The 18,412-nt window shown below is 49.7% G+C and overlaps 1 protein-coding gene across 1 annotated transcript; it reads left to right on the top strand.

Annotated features, from left to right (window-relative positions):
• Positions 1–7,463: 7,463 nt before the first annotated feature.
• Positions 7,464–17,980, top strand: FAM83A (family with sequence similarity 83 member A; the record flags this gene model as incomplete). The annotated part of the gene is made up of 3 exons (XM_080693745.1): positions 7,464–7,943; positions 14,829–14,996; positions 17,852–17,980. 3 exons carry the CDS (start codon positions 7,464–7,466, stop codon positions 17,978–17,980), a joined length of 777 nt encoding a protein of 258 aa, XP_080549871.1.
• Positions 17,981–18,412: the final 432 nt, after the last annotated feature.

Genomic DNA, 18,412 nt, shown 5'->3' with positions numbered 1-18,412 from the left:
TCTTTGCCAGGAATATCAGGGAAGCGGGTGTGTGATCGCCTCGTTTTGTTCTATCAGGTGGCTCAAGGTTTTTTAGTTTGTCCCGTAATGGTTGAGAATCCCCTTGATCTACTAATCAAAAGAGGCTCCCAGAAGCTGCTCCCTCCTCGACACTCTTGGTCTCCTTTGTAATGACTAAGTATTTTATGGGCCATGGATCTAAAACTACTTAAATATTCCATTCCCCCTGAAACTTTCAAGGTATGTATTTCTTTGTGTCAGCATAGACTCGTGGTTTCCTACTTTAGTTAATGCATTATAATCCTTTTATCCCATTATTTTGATGCACGAATTATTCCAGGTTTGGCAGGCAGGAGCCCTTTGAAGTCGGCTTCTGAGCCTTTTTGACATGTTCTCATCATTCTTTGGGCTCTTTCCTATTTTCTGGCACAAGATGTTCCAGGATCAGGGTGTACCCTCCCTGCCCCAGACGTGAAGGCAGCCATTTCTCCAAGAAGCCCCGGACAGGGTGTGCACCTCCCTGTTAGAACATCACTGCCAGAGGAACAGAACAAGAAATACACGTATTTGCAGAATATGTTTACACTTTATATCATATATTTCGTATATTTGCTATTATTTTTATTTATAATTTCTATATAATTGGAATTTATTTTTAAACTTCTAAACTTGTCTATCTATATTGAAAATTATGAGTTCAAACTAGTGCCTATCTCTCATTCACATTCAACACTGATCAGTCTGTTTTGGTTTCTGCTCTTTCTGTTTTTTTTTGTTTTTTTTTTTTTTTTTTTTTTGGTGGTGGTACTGGGGTTCCTGGAAGCCCTTCTACCTCCGGGCTACGCTCCCAGACCTATTTTATATTTTTGAAACAGGGTCTCTTACGCCAGCGCGGCTGGCTTCGAACCTGCGCGATCCTCCTGTCTCCGCCTCCCAAGCGCGGGGATTACAAGCGTGCGCCACCACGCCCGGCTTCTGTTTTTGTTTTGTTTTGTTTTGTTTGCAGCACTGGGGATTGAACCGAGGGACATTCTACCTCCAAGCTTTCTACCAGCCCTATTTTTTTTTTTTGTGTGTGTGTGTGTGTGGTGCTAGGGATTGACCCAGAGGCATTCTACCTCCAAGCTACACCCCCAGACCTACTATTTATTCTTTATTTTGAAACAGGGTCTCACTAAGCTGCAGAGGGCCTCACTAAGTAGCTAAGACTGGCTTCAAACCTGTGATCCTCCTGTCTCCGCCTCCCAAGTACTGGGATTACAAATGTGCACCACTATGCCTGGCTTTATTCATTATTTGAAACAAGGTCTCACTAAGTTACCAAGGCTGGCCGCCAACTTTGTGAGCCTCTATCTTGGCCTCCCAAGTACAAATTGTGCCCCTATACCATGCCTCTTTCTGTATTTGAATGTCCTTGTTCTAACAGGAAGAACTCCGTTTCCATCATGCTTGATACATTTTCTTATTTGATCAATGCACCATGTGCCATCCTACCTCCCTCCTCTCCCAGCTTGGGTTCTGACACCTGTTTTGTCTCTGCGTGGACACCCTCCTTGCCCTGCGTGGATTCCAACTGTGCCCTCTGAGATACCTCCATGCCCTCCTGCCCTAGGGCTCCAACACCTGCTCTCGGACACTCAAGCCCTGTCCCCACCACTGACACCCAGCAGCTTTAAGGACTCAATTACTCAATTCTCAGAGGGGAAGGTGTGTGGTTTTTGAATGATACAAAAAAGTCGGGCATGGTGTTGAACACTTGTAATCCCAGTACTTGAGAGGCTGAGACAAGAGGTTTGCAGGTTCATGGCCAGCCTCAGGGACTTAGGGAGGCCCTCTGCAACTTAGTGAAACCCTGTTTCCAAATAAAGAAAAAAAATTGGGCTGGGAGTGTAACTTGGAGGTAGAATGCCCCTGGGTTCAATCCCCTGTACTGCAAAAAATAGAAGAAAAAAAAAAAAAAGAAAAAGAATACATTCTTGAGAAACGCTAAACAAAAGATAAAGCAAGCAGGGAGCGTAGCTGAGCAGTAGAGCACTTGCCTAGCATGCCTGAGGCCCTGGGTTGGCTCCCCAGCACTGCAGTAAAGAAAGAAATAAGTAAAATTGCATATGCAGTCTAACATCAAGGATGTCAAAAGCCCGGGAGAAACACTGGCTCTCTCTCAGCCAGACCCTCGCCCTTGGACACCCCTGTTCTTCACTGTTACCTTTGCCTGCTGTTCACCATCCTCAGCCCTTTTTATTTTTTATATTAAAATAGATCTAAGTTAAATCTGAGACCGAAATGGTAAGAGCACTTTTCAGAGGGTGTGGGTAAAATGAGTTATGTGTGTGAAGCACTTCAGATGGTGCCGAGAGCACAGGACACATTCTGTACATGTCAGCTGGGGAAAGCGCAGCTCAGCAGGGTCCTCCAGGTCACCCACAGGGCCACACCGCAGCGTAGGCATGGGCCGAGCCCACCTATGCCTGACGCCAGAGCTCCTGTGGGTCTGTGACATTATCCCCCTCAAGGAGTTAAAAGCAGGGGGAATGAGGCAGAACACCCATAACTACTAGAGTATCAATCAAGGTAAGTTCCCAAGCACCTTACAGGCTGAGGAGGAGCAATTACAGCTGCTTAGGAATTTTTGAGAAAAACTCCCTTGTATGGGTGGAATTTGGGATAGGCCATGGATGCTGAGAAAAGTTGAATACATCGGGATGGCAGCCAAGTGTGGCGGCACACACTTGTAACCCCAGTACTTGGGAGCTAAGGAGGATCACAGGTTCGCAGCCAGCCTCAGCTGCTTCGTGAGGCCCTCTGCAACTTAATGAGAACCTGTTTTAAAGTAAAGAATAGGGCTGGGGAGTGTAGCTCAGAGGTAGGACACCCCTGGGTTCAATCCCCAGTTCCAAAAAAAAAAAAAAATGGGATGCTGGTGGGCGCAGTGGTACAGGCCTACAATCCCAGTACTTGGAAGGCTGAGATAGAAAGATCACAGGTTCAAAGCCAGTCTTGGCAACTTAGATCTACTTCAATATAAAAAAAATAAAAAGGGCTAAGGGTGTAGCTCAGAGGTAGGTGGCAGGGGCTGAGGTTCCCATGTGCTGACCATCGCTGGACGAAGGTCAGTCATCCTCTAGGGCCTGGCCCAGACCCCGCTCCTCAGCCTCAGAGCCATCGGTATTCTTGGCCTGTTAGTTTTCTATCTGTGCATCATAACAGGCAGCAGCATAATACAACTGTTATTAGTCCCTCCCACTAATACAACAATTCCCCTAGGAATGAGAACCCCAAATGCCAGGTGTTCCCTGGGTGTGGGGCCGTCAAGAAGCACTGCCACAGACCCACGGGATTCTCAGGAAGCCCCACCCCATGCAGTTGCTCAGAGGCACCAGCTGCACTTTCTTTCCTCAGTTGCTGGATGGTCTCAGGAGCAGGAGACCATCATTCCTCAGGTGGCCACGGGAAGGAAGAGGGGACACGGAGTCCCCATCATCCACAGTGCCTGGAACTGAGGATTCGTCAGTGAGGATTCCTCAGTGCGTGAACGTGAGGCTCCACAGCCGTCCAGACTTCCTGGTTCATAAGTATAATCCCTGGTGAGGAAGTTTATTGCACCAGCAGTCCCAGCAGGAATGACAGCTCTCTCTGGGCTGGGCTGCAGAAGAGGAACGAGGACCTCAGCTGACGACAGGCACTGGTCATCGGGTGACTTTGACAACAGTCGCCTTTTTCTGGGCTACAACCTCCTCATTCATTAACTTAGGGCTTGTAGATTACAAGTGAAGGCTTCTCTTTGATCCCTATGAAGTACAGTGAGGGGATAGTTTTTACCTCACTGAGAAAGAGTTCTGTGATCAACTAGCATTGCCTGCCAGGGTGGTAATGCTATGTGGTTGGAGATAACGATCCCTATAGGCCAGAAAGATACCAACCCCCCATCTCAGGAAACCCTCAATCATTTATTCATATAACAGAGAACATTGGAGCCAAGTAAGAGTGATATACATTCACTTTTTCTCTTTCTTTCCCCTACACTAATTCTAGATCCTCTGGGAATAGCAAGGGAATTTAGTAAGCATTCTCATTGCTGTGAAAAAAAAAAAAAAAAAAAAACAAAACCCTGACCACAACAACATACATTTGCTCACAGTTCTTAAGATTTCAGGGGTTCAGTCCATGTTCAGGCCAGGTAAAGTCTGTGGAGTTCAGGACATGGAGTGAGGAGAAGTGAGGGAGAGGGAGAGGGAGAGGGAGAGGGAGAGGGAGAGGGAGAGGAGAGAGAGAGAGAGAGAGAGAGAGAGAGAGAGAGAGAGAGAGAGAGAGAGACATGGAGAGAACTCTGCTCTCACATCACAGAGACTAGAAAGAGAGAGAGCTAGTAAAGGATGTTCATAAGAATGTCTCTAGTCCCTGTTATGGTTAGATATAGTATGTTCCCTGAGAATTTCATGTAAATTAATGTTCAGGGTTGATGTAATTAAATCATGAGAGTTATAATCTCATCAGTATATGAATCCATTGTTATGGATTTACTGGGTCATAACCTAGGAAAGTGGGATGTTACTGGAGAAGGTGGGTCCCTGGGATGTGGCTTTAGGGACTGTGCTTTTGTCTTTGAATTCTCTCACTTGTCTGTACTTTCTTACTTTCAGTTTCTGTGATGTTAGAGCAGACCCTTGCTCTCCCCCTTGCTATACTGCCTACTGCCATGCCCTGATAGCCACAGATCAACCTGACCTAGGCTGAACTCTGGGATCTCCAAAAAAGAAAAAAAGAAGTGAGGAAGTAAATCTTCCTTTCTCTAAGTTGTGTGATCAGTTGTTTTGGTTATAGCAGTGAGAATATTGATGGTGACAGCCCCCGAGGCCACACCCCCAGTGACCCACTCTCACCAGTCACATTCTACCTGCCTAGGTTACCACCCAGTAAATCCATTACAATGATGAGATCAGAACCGTCCTGATTCAATTAATCCTCTGAACATCAATATACAAGCTCTTCAGGAGACATTTCCTAACCATATCAGAAATGAAGATGGAGGGGAAGCCCTCCATAGTAGCCCGGCATAGTAGAAGTTCACTCTGAATTCCAGTGCCTGGGCTACACCATTGAGTAGTTGTGTGATCTTAGGCAAGTTCACTCAACCTCTCTGTGTCTTGGTTTCCTTTTTTTTTTTTTTTCTTTTTAAATGGAACCCAATAATATATCTTTCCCTCAGTACAGCAAGTCCTCAGTGATGGATAAGTGGGATAAAGGTCAGGCTGCCATGTTCATAGGGGGGTCATTCTGGGCAGAGTCTCCGGCTCTAGGCTCAGGACTTGGTACTTAACTCTCAGGCAACAGGGAGCTGTGAACAGTTTTGAATCCTGGCATGAACTGGAACAAATCCTGTGAATCATTACCCCTTACCCAGGTCTGTTGCACTGGACAGAACCAGGGAATGACTGAGGAGGACACAGACTAGACCAGGGGGGAGGGAGGAGGCTGTGGAGGTGAGATCAAGTCAACCTCCATGAGCAAGAAAGGACAGAAGATGGAAGCCGGCAGAGAGCCGAGGAGTGGAGGGAGAGGACACTGGGCTTGTCCTCCTCCAGGCTGTAGGGACTGGAGGGAGGAGAGAGCATGGAACAAAGGGAGGTTTGTTTGAGATTGTGAACTGGAACCTTTCCATGTTTCTCAAAAGAGGAAAGTAAATTCCTTTTAAATTACTTTTTTTGGGAAGGAACAGATGAAATAATGTTATATGTGTATAGGAATGTTATCACTATGAATCTCACTATCATGTGCAATCACAATGCACCGATTTTTTAAAAGCCTAAAAAATAAAAAATTAATAAGTTACTTTTCTCTCTTCTGATTGCACTTTAAACAACACTGCAGCTCTACTGAACCGAAGCCAGATAGGGCACGGCTTTGTAGGGTTACAGGTGCCTAGAGCTATTTTCCTCCAAAGAAAAGCTATGCCCTCCCCCCAGAATCCACTCTCACTGTATGTAGGCTCTTTGGAGGACACACATCCTAGTTTTCTTTGCAGGTATTGTGGGAACTTGTTTTTAAACCTGAGTCCTTGCCACTCCCACTATTGTCTCTTCCTGGAAGCACAGCTTCCTGTCATTCATTCACCCTGCCTCTTCAGGCTTGCTCCAGCTCCAGGGCTGTAGGGTGACTTCGCAGGCAGGCCAGAGTGCTGGGCATTAGTGGCCCGAGCAGCTTCCACCAGTAATGAAAGTGATGAGGGCGGGCAGCGAGCAGCTTCCACCAGTAATGAAAGTGATGAGGGCGGGCAGCGTGCTTACCTTTGGCTAGGGAAACTCTGAGGTATGTTCCACCCCATCACGCAGGGGCTCCCATAGGATTGAGCCCCGGATGTCCCCCCCCATGTCTGTGGGCCCCCAATGGCCACGGTCTGACTTACTCAGCAACCTGCCGTGGACCAGCTCCTTGTCCTCTTGTCTCGCACTCACCAACCCTGCTCAGTGCTTCTTGGAATCCCCAGCGACCAGTGCTCCGATCTCGGGCACAGAACCCAACCCAATATGGTCGGATTCCTGATGTTTCATTCCCTTGTCAGGTCCTGACCTGATCAGAACAGAAAATGTGGTTATTTCTTTCAGAACTGAGTTCCCATAATTCATTCACATGCACCGTCTCCCCCTCCACCAGTCCCAAGAAGATCCCGTGGGTGCCTGGGCCAGGACACAGTCCCTGTCTCTTCTCCAGATCATATCCAAGCAGCCACTTCAGCAGGTCAGCATTGGCCAAGACCTGGACCCGTTAGGGGACTTGCAAATGTGACAGTACAAACCCCGAGGCAGAGACAGGAGGTACACCCTTCCACAGCAGGGAGGGTGGGCTCTGGGTGTTATAAAGGTAGGGACACCTGGGGGACAGATCTCCCTGGCCTGCAGTCCTTTTCCTCCCCCCAGGTCTCACCACAGTCCCTGTATCTTTCCCCCAGGGAAATTTTTGTCTCTGCATTAATCAGCGGCAGAAGTAGAACACAGCCATGGGCCCTTCTCTCTGGGGCCCAGCCTCTTTGGGGCCCAGGTGTCAGAAGGCCTTGTGGTGCTGGGGGGCGGCTCCCTTTGTGACGAAGGTCTTCAGGCCCAGGGAGTTGTGCAACCCAGCGGGAAAGCCGGCTGGGCCTGCGGCTGGAGGAGAGGAAATATCCCATGGCTGACTGTGCTAAGGCGGGACCGAGCCAGCCCTGTGGCCGGCAGGCAGGGTGGTGTCCCTCAGAGATAAGCCAATCCCTCTGCTGCGGGTGAGGATCCCTGAGAAGCATTGTTTGGGACAGTGGTAAGTCACTCTTCCCGGGGAGTGGAGGGGTGGCAGGTTCGCTGCACCAGCCCAGGGAGCAGGTGGCCTCCCAGGGGTGCGAGGAGCCCCGCTCCTCTGTAGCGTGGCCCGTGTGCCCCACATCTGGAAAAGCTTCAGTGCTGGCCTCTCCCTCCACAACGGAAAAACAGGACAACATGAGCCGGTCAAGGCACGTGGGCAAGATCCAGAAACGCCTGGAAGATGTCAAAAACCAGTGGGTCCGGCCGGCCAGGGCTGACTTCAGCGACAACGAGAGTGCGCGGGTGGCCACAGATGCTCTCTTGGATGGGGGGCTCGAGGCCTACAGGCGGGCGCTCAGCCAGGAAGGGGAGGTGGACTTCCTGTCCTCGGTGGAAGCCCAGTACATCCAGGCCCAGGCCAAGGAGCGCCCCAGGGCCCCAGATGCTGCAGGAGGGGCCGAGGCAGCCCCCAAGGGACTCGACTCCTGCTCCCTGCAGTCCGGGACCTACTTCCCCGTGGCCTCAGAGGGCACCGAGCCAGCCCTGCTGCTCACCTGGGCCTCGGCCGAGAAGCCCTACCTGAAGGAGAAGTCCAGCGCCACAGTGTACTTCCAGACGGACAAGCACAGCAACATCAGAGACATGGTCCGCCGCTGCATTGGCCGGACCAGCCAGGTAGCGATGGATGTGGCGGTGGCGGGAGGAGCGGGGCAGGGAGAGGGGCACATCCTGCTCACAGGGACAGAGTGCAGGTGATTGGGGCTTAGAATGGACCCACCTGGCACCACCTGGCACAGGCCAACGCCATTCATCCCTGGAACTCGGCACCTGGCTCTTTCCTTGAATCTGAATCCCAAACCACAGGGTCTGGGTGCAGCAGCAGAGCCCTCTACTATACTACAAATCTATCTTAAAGACATCTGCGCCTCCCAGGTGTTTACAGGGGGAAGGGGAGACTCCTACACAGGGCTCACAGCCCCACACTCAGTGCCCTGCTGAGTCTCCAGTCTCCGCCCACCCAGCTAGGACTTAAGGTCTTCCCTGACACCCCTCACCTTCTCTGCTTTTCACCTGACTCCTGCAGTTCCTTCCCAGGGAAAACCTGCCTGAACCCCCAGGCTGTGTTAGTTAGGCACCCACCTCTTTGTTCCACAAGGAGCGCTCCACGGAGGCCCTCTGTGCTCTGACTCTGCTTAGACCTGCCTGGCCACAGGTGATGTTTGGTACCTGGATCTGGCTAGCGGTCGTGCAGATGAAGGGGTGAGAGGCTGAGAAGGTTTCCCCTGCAACCATATTTTATTATTTTATTTTATTTTGGTGGTGCTAGGGGTGGGACCCAGGGGCTTTCTATACTCCCAGACCTATTTTATATTTTATTTGGAAACAGGGTCTCACTAAGTTGTTGAAAGCCTCACTAAGTAGCTGAGGCTGGCTTCGAACCTATGCGATCCTCACGTCTCAGTCTCCCAAGCATGAGGATTACAAGCTTGCGCCACCACGCCCAGCCTTGTCCCCATATTTTAATGAGACTCTAGAAAAGTCCTTTGAGACCAGAGCAGGGCTGATGGGATTTCAGGCACTATGATGGCTTGGGGCTTGGGTCCTCCAGGGGGCCCACTGGGTGGCTGCCTCTGTCAGCTGGGGAATGGCTGGAGGGACTTTGCAGTGCAAGGTCCCATCCTACCCAGGTGCACAAAATGACCATGGCTTTGGATGCCCACCTCTACATCCCGAAGTGGCAGTGGGGCTGAGGCAGGAATCTGTAAAGCTCATCAGATGTGTCCTCTGTCTTTCTTTTTGTCACTAGAATTATTTCATGTCACCCAAATTGACTCAGGAAGGTGCATGCTGATATTTAAGCTCGTGTTTTGTGAGGGTTCCAGGCTCAGGACTGAACCTCCTTCCAGGGTCAATTCTGGGTGTCTAGAGGTTGGGAGGCTACAGGTAGAGGGGGTGGAAGGAGTGGAGTTCTGGAAAGTTCAGGGGAAGGGAGCGAGGGGTGGGGCAGCTTCTATGTCACGGGGCTGCTTTTGAGCAGAGTTCCGTGTTTCTGTGACAGGGCGTTGATACATGGGCCCGGGCAGACAGCCAGGACCCTGGGCCGCCCAGGTGCCTGTATCACCTCTGAATCCCTCCATCTCCCAGGCCTCAGCTCCCATGATGGACTGAGGTCCCTCTGGCTCCAGAGGCCGAGGCGTGCGATCTCTGTCTTCATGTGTGACATCTAGCTCTGTCCCGAGGGGTGGGACGGGTATACCCTCAACGCTCAGCCATCGCAGCTCCTGGGTGGGTGAGACCCCCTAGGGAGAGGCCAGTCAGGGCTTGTGTGAAACACAACCCCTCGCCCTGCAGCCCACTGGCAAGGCAGCCCCCTCCGACTCTGCGGCCCCAGAATCCATTTGTGCAGTGGGTGTTATCCACCGGACCAGAGCAGGAAGCAGAGCCCCCAAGCAAGTCCCTGTGGGTCCCTGAGGCCATACATGGGTCCCATGAGGGCGAGGTTCTGCAGGGTCGAATCTCTTATCTGTGTGAGGCTGGATTCTCTTCATATACTTCCACCCAGAAGACACATCTCAGCAGACTGATGCAGGACATCAAAGAAGCCGCAGTCCAGAAACGGAAGATAAGGGGCTAGGGTGTAGTTCAGTGGTAGAGTGCCAGCTTAGCATGCTTCAGGCCCTGGGTTTGATACTCAACACTGAATACACACACACACACACACACACACACACACACACACACACACACACTCCACATCACATAAATGTAAGACAAGAACCGAGCTTGGTGACACATGCCTATGATGATCTCAGTATTTGGGAGGCTGAGACAGGAGAATCTCAAGTAATTTAGCAAGACTTCAGCAATTTAGTGAAACCCAGTTTCAAAATAAAAAATAAAGCCAGGTGTGGTGGCACATGCTTGGAATCCCAGCACTTGGGAGGCCGAGACAAGAGGATCATAGGTTTGCAGCCAGCCTCAGGAACTTAGCGAGGCCCTTGGCAACATAGTGAGACCCTGTTCCAAAATTTAAAAAAATAAAATAGGGCTGGGGTGTAGCTCAGAGGTAGAACACCCCTGGGTTCAATTCCCAATACCACAAAAATAACTAAACAAAGTAAATAAATAAATTAGGGCTGGAGTGTAACTCAGTAGTATAATCCCCCCCGCCCCGGTTTCAATCCCCAGTGCCACACACACAAATGTAAAACAAGGCTACCCTACTCACCATATATATATTTTTAAGTATAGTTCATGTAACAGACTGATCATTGATATTTTAAGATAATCAACAAAACTGCTTCAAAAAGTTCTTGGTTTTAGTTTCTAATATGGCAAATATTGATAGCTCTAACCCATATAAACAAGCACTCTTTGAGATTGTCAGTAGTTTTTCTTATGGTGCATTGAAGCCATACATGTTAATGGAGTACAAGATGGCGGAGGCACACATGCACACATCCTTCATTTAGCCCTTCCCCAATTCCCGCCCCATTCCCTCGCCCTCTCTCCCTCTCATGTTTGGCTTAGTGATTGACTTTGATATGTTTCTGAATGTATGTCATATACATTAGGAATTTCCCTCTTCCCCCTCCCATTCCCGACTGCCAATAGTTTATTGAGTGTAGAAGAAGGGGTCTTGAGACCAAAAAGTCTGGGAGGTTTATCAGGCCAGCCTGGGGCTCATGGAGAGTATGAAGACAAGACAGGGTTGTATTTCCTGACAGAAAAACGGAACTGAAATCCTCTCTCTCTCTCTCTCTCTCTCTCTCTCTCTCTCTCTCTCTCTCTCTCTCTCTCTCCCTCTCCCTCTCCCTCTCCCTCTCCCTCTCCCTCTCTCTCTCTGTACTGGGAATTGAACCTAGAGGCATTTTACCTCCAAGCTATGCCCTCAGCCCAATTTTTATTTATTTACTTGAAAACAGGGTCTCATTAGGTTTCTGGAGCCCCTCTCTATGTTGTCAAGGCTGGCTTTGAACCCGCGATCCTCCTGTCTCGGCCTCCTAAGTAACGGGATTACAAGAGTGTGCCACCATACCCAGCTCATTTCCCCCTCTCTCTCTTTCTCTCTCTCTCTCTTTTAATATCTCTCTTCTTCATCCTCCCTCCCTCAGACTGTATATCCAATGTAGACAGACAGACAAACAGACATCAGAGTCCCTCCGGTAGACCTGGAGCAGAATGATGGAGCTCTGGGCTGGGACCTAGGGACACACCAACCACCTTCGAGCCATGTGGCTTTGGAAAGCCATGTGCACCCCTGGCTCCCACCTGGAAAGCTGGGTACTGGAGTTGTGGAATTACATGGGCTGGACCTATGGCTGGCAGGAGGTGATCATCAAAATCAAGATAAAAAAGATCATTAGACTATAGACAAGCAGGAGGAAAAGTAGGAGGACGGAGCGGGGCTCTAAGTCCTGAGTGCCCCATGCCTGTCCCCAGCAGGGATTATGGGCCACCGTGACTTAATTCCTGTTTCCTTCCCTGCCCCCCACCATCCCTTAGCAGCAGGATTCCCAGCCCATGAGGAGCTCCTGGGTGCTGGATTCACTCTTGCATGGCAGGACATGTGGGTGCCGTCTCAGAAGACAGCAGCCTCTTGCCTGGACCCCTCTATCTCTTATTGGCTATGAATTGCTAGTGTTGGCCTACCAGGCTCTGCTTCCAAGCCTCCATTCTTGGAAGGTGTCATACAAAGGGTTTCCTTCTTCTCAGCCCTCTGCTTAGCCCGAAAAGGGGAACCCAGCCCGCTCAACTATGGAGCTAATGTTCATTATTGTGCACTATTCTTTGGGCAAAGAAACGGAGGCTCGAGTCACTCTGCTAGCTTCCAGAAGCTCCCTGTATGGAGCCAAAATTTCCTAACTCCTAAGAGATGTCTGGTCCTCTGGATTCATGGCCGAGCCCCCTGTATTAGTTTCCTGGAGCTACTATAACAAATTGCCACACATCCGGTGGCTTAGAGCAACAGAAATGTATTCGCTCACAGTTCTAAAAACCAGAAGTCCACAGTCAAGGTGTTGTCCGGGCCGTGCTCCTTCCAGAGGTTCAAGAACCTCGCCTCTGCCAGGCGCTTCTTGGCTGAAGGCTGCCCAGCTTGGCTCCACCTCCGTCTCCACATGGTCTCCTCCCCTTCTCCCGTGTCTCTCTTCTGGTATCTCCTAAAAGGACACTTGTCACTGGATTTAAGGTCACTGAGGAATCCAGGATGATCTCACCTTAAGATCCTTGGTGAAACTATATCTGCAAAGACCCTTTTCCTAAGCCGGGTATGGTGGTGCACGCTAGTAATCCCAGCATTCGGGAGGCCGAGACCAGAGGATCACAGTACGTGGACAGCCTCAGCTACTTAGTGAGGCCTTCCGCAACTTAGTGAGACCTGTTTCAAATTAAAGAATACAAAATAAGGCAGGGAGTGTAGCCTGGAGGTAGAATGCCCCTGGGTTCTATCCGCAGACATGCCAAAAAAAAAAAAAAAAAAAAAAACCCTTTTCCCAAATAAAGCCATATTTTTAGGACGTATCCTTTGGGGGAACCCCAGTTCAACCCACAATACCTTCAAAGGTGGCACCCCCATCCAGGTGACTGCAGAAAAGTGATTTAAACCAGTTACTGGCGTCAAATGAATCCAGCCCAAAGCCGATCTCAACAAAATAATAAATAAAAATAATAAAAAATTTAAAAATAATAAATAATCTGGACATGGTGGTGCACACTTATAATCCCAGTATTTGGGAGGCTGAAACAGGAGGATCGCAGGTTCGAGGATAGGCTCAGCAAGTAGTAAGACTTTCATTAACCTAGGGAGACCTTATTTCAAGTAAAATAAAATAAATTAGGGATGGGGGTGTAGCTCAAAGGTAGAATGCCCCCAGGTTCAATCCCCAGCACAACAACAACAATAACAACAACAATAACAACAACAATAATAATGTAAACCTAGACAATGCACACCTTTATTTCTGAACATCCCTTAAATCAGGACACCAGGCAATTTCCACCCCCAATCTGTCGATTACCTGCTCACTAACGCAGTTCAAGGGAACAAGTACTCATTGGCACAGAAGTGGAAGGACTGACTAACCTGCCAGAGAGAGGGGTTGGTTTTTTTTTTGGTTTTTTTTGTTTTTGTTTTTGGTTTTTTTGGTGGTACTGGGGGTGGAACCCAGAGGCTTTCTACCTCCGGGCTATACTTACAGATCGATTTTATACTTTATTTGGAAACAGGGTCTCACTAAGTTTCTGAGAGCCTCACTCAGTAGCTGAGGCTGGCTTCGAACCTGCGCGATCCTCCTGTCTCAGCCTCCCAAGCGCGGGGATTACAAGTGTGGGCCACCACGCCCAGCCGAGGGGTTGTTTCTTTTCTCAGCGACTTGGAAGAGGAGGCAGTTCTCTTTAAGCAAAGAGAAAAGATCCTGGCAACCTTTGGTGCCATATGTATAAATGTATGCAGACATTTAACCATCATTGTAATGGATCACATCAGAACTCTTCTGATGTCCTGCCTGATAGTCCACTCTCCTGGCCAGACACCCACAGCAACTGAGCAGAAAATCAGGCCCATGCAGTGCCGGGCATCTCCTTGGCCCGTCAATGAGCTGTTCTCTCGCCTTGGAACTTCTCAGATGTTGGTGGTTTAAAAATAAGTAGACCACCCGGCACCAATCTCTGTGGCCAGCAGAGGATTCAGTGCTCTCATTGGTTGAGCTTTGATCATGTGACCTCACCATGCCCAATCAGAGGATGGCAGCACACCCATCCAAATCTTGCTGATTGGGAAACAGAAATAATTTCTTACAGTCAGATTGGAGGAGTGAAAGTTGGCAGGATCACGGCCATCTCTCCCCTGCACTGATACCTAGCCTTCCCTCCACATGTTTCTGCTATGGCAGATGATGCGGTGACTGAAGATGGAGGTCTCCTCTCCATCCCACAGGGACAGTTCCCTCTGGAACTTAAATATGGTGCCTCCGGCCAGGCGTGGTGGCACATGCCTGTAATCCCAGTACTTGGGAGCCTAAGAGAGGAGGATCGCAGCTTCACAGCCAGCCACGGCAATCTGTGAAACCTTCTGCCACTTAGTGAGACCCTGTTTCAAAATTTTTTTTTAAAGTAATAATATAGGGCTGGAAGTGTATCTCACAGGTAGAATGCTCCTCGGTTCTGTCTCCAGCACCAAAAAAGAGGAGGTGTCCACATGGGATTTTGTTGGATGCAAGGACTTCATGGTGTCTACCATGCCTGCTAGCTCCAAATGGCTGAGAGTCCATGACATTCAATTTATTTCTCTCCCTCTGAACTTATCCAGATGCTATATTTGTTCTCTCACCCCCTGCTCTCCCCTTTTATCCTTCCTCTTGTCCCCCCTCTATAGTCCCACATCAGCAATGGTCAGAGGGGTCAAGAAGAGGGGCTGGGGCAGGACCTCCACTCCAGGTCTTCCCCTCCCTTCCTGAACCCTGCCCAGTCAGACCCTCCGCTCCCCTGACCCTCTCTCCTCCAGCTCCCCCAGGCCTGGCCATGACTTCTCTGGTAACTGAGACTTCTGCCCTGGCCCAGGTCCTGGCCATCCTGATGGATGTGTTCACAGATGTGGAGATCTTCTGTGACATTCTAGAGGCAGCCAACAAGCGTGGGGTGTTCGTCTGTGTGCTCCTGGACCAGGGCGGTGTGAAGCTCTTCCAGGAGATGTGTGACAAAATCCAGATCTCTGACAGGCACCTCAAGGTAGGGGCCCCAGTGAGAATCCTAAGGGTACTTTCATATCAATCAGGATAAGATAAGCTCTGCTGCAGTAACAAATGTCCTCATCTCAATGGCTCAGCATGATGAAGTTTGATTTCGTGCTCAAAGTCTTATGTTGGTCACATGGCCTTCCTCTACCTAATAGCTGCACTATAAGGTATACATGGCCTTTAAGATAGCAGTGACAGGGAAAAAGAAGGTGGGAGGAATCTGTGGAATATTCTTAGGCTCTGACCTGGAAGAGATTTCTATCACTTCACTCATAACCCATTAACATCACCTGGATGCACAGGGCCTGGGAAGTGTGAAGGTTTGATGGATACCTGATAAGCAGTATCATTCCCCATCTTTTCCTCCTTTCAGCTGGGGAAACCCAGTGGCTTGTAGGGTGACCTGCAAGTCAGGATCCGATAGGAAATTGGCGCTCTTGGACTTAATTGAATCCCCCATTTCCCTCTTCTGGCAGGGAGAAAAGAAACTCAGAATTGAGAATTTAATGGGTCACACAAACCCCAGGTCATGTGGAAAACCACTCATAGCTTTCATGCCTGCCTGTGGCTGAACAGCTGATGGGTGGTCCTGTGGGTTCCTCTGATGACTCCCCTCCAGCTCAGGCACACCAACCTCTGGGAGAACCTACATCCTTCTCCCTCCTCACTGTCTGGAAGGAGCAAAGTTCAGGGTTTCTCCTGGTGCCTTAGGCCCCAGCACCACTGACATCTGGGCCTGCCTGATGTTACCTGGCCGGAGGCTTTTGAAACAGGTCAAGAGAGTCGGAGCTGGACACACCTTCACAGCCCACATGGACACACCGGACAGTCATCTGCTCACCGGGGGACTCTGGTCCCTCTTTCCACCATCTTGAAGAGCCCCAGGGAGGCTCGGAGAAGTTGCTGGAAGATTTGGGTGTGCCCTTCCCAGAGCCTGCATGATCACCAGCAGCCATTGGTGGGACCCTGGCAGGATACCACCTCCCCCAGCCCTAATCCCGAGACAGATCCCCCCTTTTCATCTCTCAGCCTTCCAAGGGGTCCAGCCAAGGGAGGGACAGCAGGTGCTGCTGGGAGGCAAAGGGTGCAGAGACCCGGGATTTGGTCACATCTTTCCTTTGAACAGGGTCCACTGGGGCCTTCACAAAGCTGCTCCCGCTGGCTGCACTAGGCTACCCCTCTTGAGGTAGGAAACTCAGTCAGAGTCTTAGAAATATTTTGTTAGGAGTTTAGACCTAAGATGGAAAAAAGTAAGAGTCTCCCAACCCCTCCCACTAGTTGCCCACAAGCGAGCGAGCAGACACTTCCAAAAGATAAGGGATCTGTTCCTTGAGCAACTCAGAGTCTTGATTTCCTTAATGTAAACAAGAAAGCGTCAGGCCGAGCATGGTGGTGCACGATTGTAATCCCAGCATTCGGGAGGCTGAGACCGGAGGATGGAGGTTCGCGGACAGCCTCAGCTACTTAGGCCCTCTGCAACTCAGTGAGACTCGGTTTCAAAATAAAGAATAAAAAATAGGCAGGGGGTGTAGCTTGGAGGTCAAATGCCCCTGGGTTTCATCCCCAGACCCGCAAAAAAAAAAAAAAAAAGAAAGAAAGAAAGAGTCAGTTAAAAGACTGGAGGGAGCGGGGGATGGTATGTAACTTAAGCACATTGCCTATGCTAGGTATAATAAATCTCAAGCTTACTCCTCCCCTCTCCAAGCAAGAGACCAAAGGTATGAGAACCATGTGAGCCCTTTGCTCAAGGTTCAGTTCTGAGAATTTGTCAACTGAGCCATTTAACAGCAAATAAAGAAACCTGTCTCTGATTTCGGCCTCCAGAGATCCTGTCTCAGGAATCAGGGGGAAACTGAGGAGGTGGAGACCGAGTCTTCTGCAACACTATGATAAGCTTGGGGTCAGAGACTTATGCCATCAAAGCCCCTTCCAAGGCAAGACCCCCAGTAATCGACAGACCTTTCATGCTCCATAGGCAGCAAACCCTCTCTTTCATCCTGTCATGTTTGACTTCTACCCTCTCTCCTTTCTTTCATTGGCAGATAATGCCAGGACAACGAAGAAATTAGGAAATTCAGCCAAGGAAAAAATAAATATGGCCCAGAATCCCATCAACCAGAGAGAACAGTTGTTCACCTCTTGATGAACATCCTTGCAGAACTTTTCCAATGCAAGTTGTCTTAGTCTGTCCTGGCTGCTATAACAGAGTATCACAGACTGGGCAGCTTATGAGCACAGGACTTCTCACCGCATTGGAGGCTGGGAAGTCTGCGGTCAGGCTGCCCCCAGGGTTGGGATTTGGTGGGGGCTGACACCGTGTTCCCAAATGACTCTTCTCACTGCGTCACCATGTGGTGGGCAGTTGAGGGAGCTCTCTGGGGTCTCTTTTATTTATTTATTTATTTATTTATTTATTTATTTATTTATTTGCGGGTCTGGGGATCGAACCCAGGGGCATTCAACCTCTGAGCTACACCCCCTGCCCTATTTTTTTAAATTCTTTATTTTGAAACCGCGTCTCACTGAGTTGCAGAGGGCCTCGCTAAGTGGCAGAGGCTGTCCGTGAACAGCAATCCTCCGGTCTCAGCCTCCCAAATGCTGGGATTACAAGCGTGCGCCACCACACCCGGCTTCTGGGGTCTCTTTTAGAAGCGCACTAACCCCCTCCATGAGGACTCCATCCTCATGACCTAATCACCCCAACACTCCACCTCCTGATACCATCACACTAGAGATTAGGGTTCAACATAGGATTTGGGGGACACACTTGTTCTGTAGCCCAGTCTGAATCTTGGTACAGTCCACATAAGCATGTGATCGGTGATGCCCTGATCTTCCTTCCAACAGAACATTTCCATCCGGAGTGTGGAAGGAGAGGTGTACTGTGCCAAGTCAGGCAGGAAATTCGCCGGCCAAATCCAGGAGAAGTTCATCATCTCAGACTGGAGGTTCGTCCTAGCTGGATCCTACAGGTGAGCACTGGGTCCATCCCCTGAGGCTGAGGCCTCCTGGAGGCCAAGGGCTGGGAGGTGTCAAGCAGCCCCCAGCTGCTCACACGCACCGCAGCAGCTCCCGGGCGCCCCTCCTCTGCCCGGAGCTGGCGCTCACCACATAGACGGGGCAGGTAGAAAATCAGGCCCTTTCAGGGTACAAAGCTATTTCCAAGTGCCTGTATTTCCCCAGATATTGCAATAGTATATAGAATATTTTCCCCTTTTCAGATCTTTCTGCATTATTATAAAATGATATTTATTTTGTTATATTTGTGCATGCTACAGTTTTTCTCTTTTTTTGTACTGGGGGTTGAACCCAGAGGCATTCTACCTCCAAGCTACACCTCCAGCTTGATTTTTTTTCTTGTTTCGAAACAGGGTCTCACTAGGTTGCTGAGAGCCTTGCTAAGTTGCC

This window comes from Muscardinus avellanarius (assembly GCF_963383645.1).
Source record: "Muscardinus avellanarius genome assembly, chromosome: 4".
NCBI classification, from domain to species: domain Eukaryota; kingdom Metazoa; phylum Chordata; class Mammalia; order Rodentia; family Gliridae; genus Muscardinus; species Muscardinus avellanarius.
The sequence above is the reverse complement of the archived record's forward strand: the minus strand, read 5'-3'. Positions and strand labels throughout refer to the sequence as shown.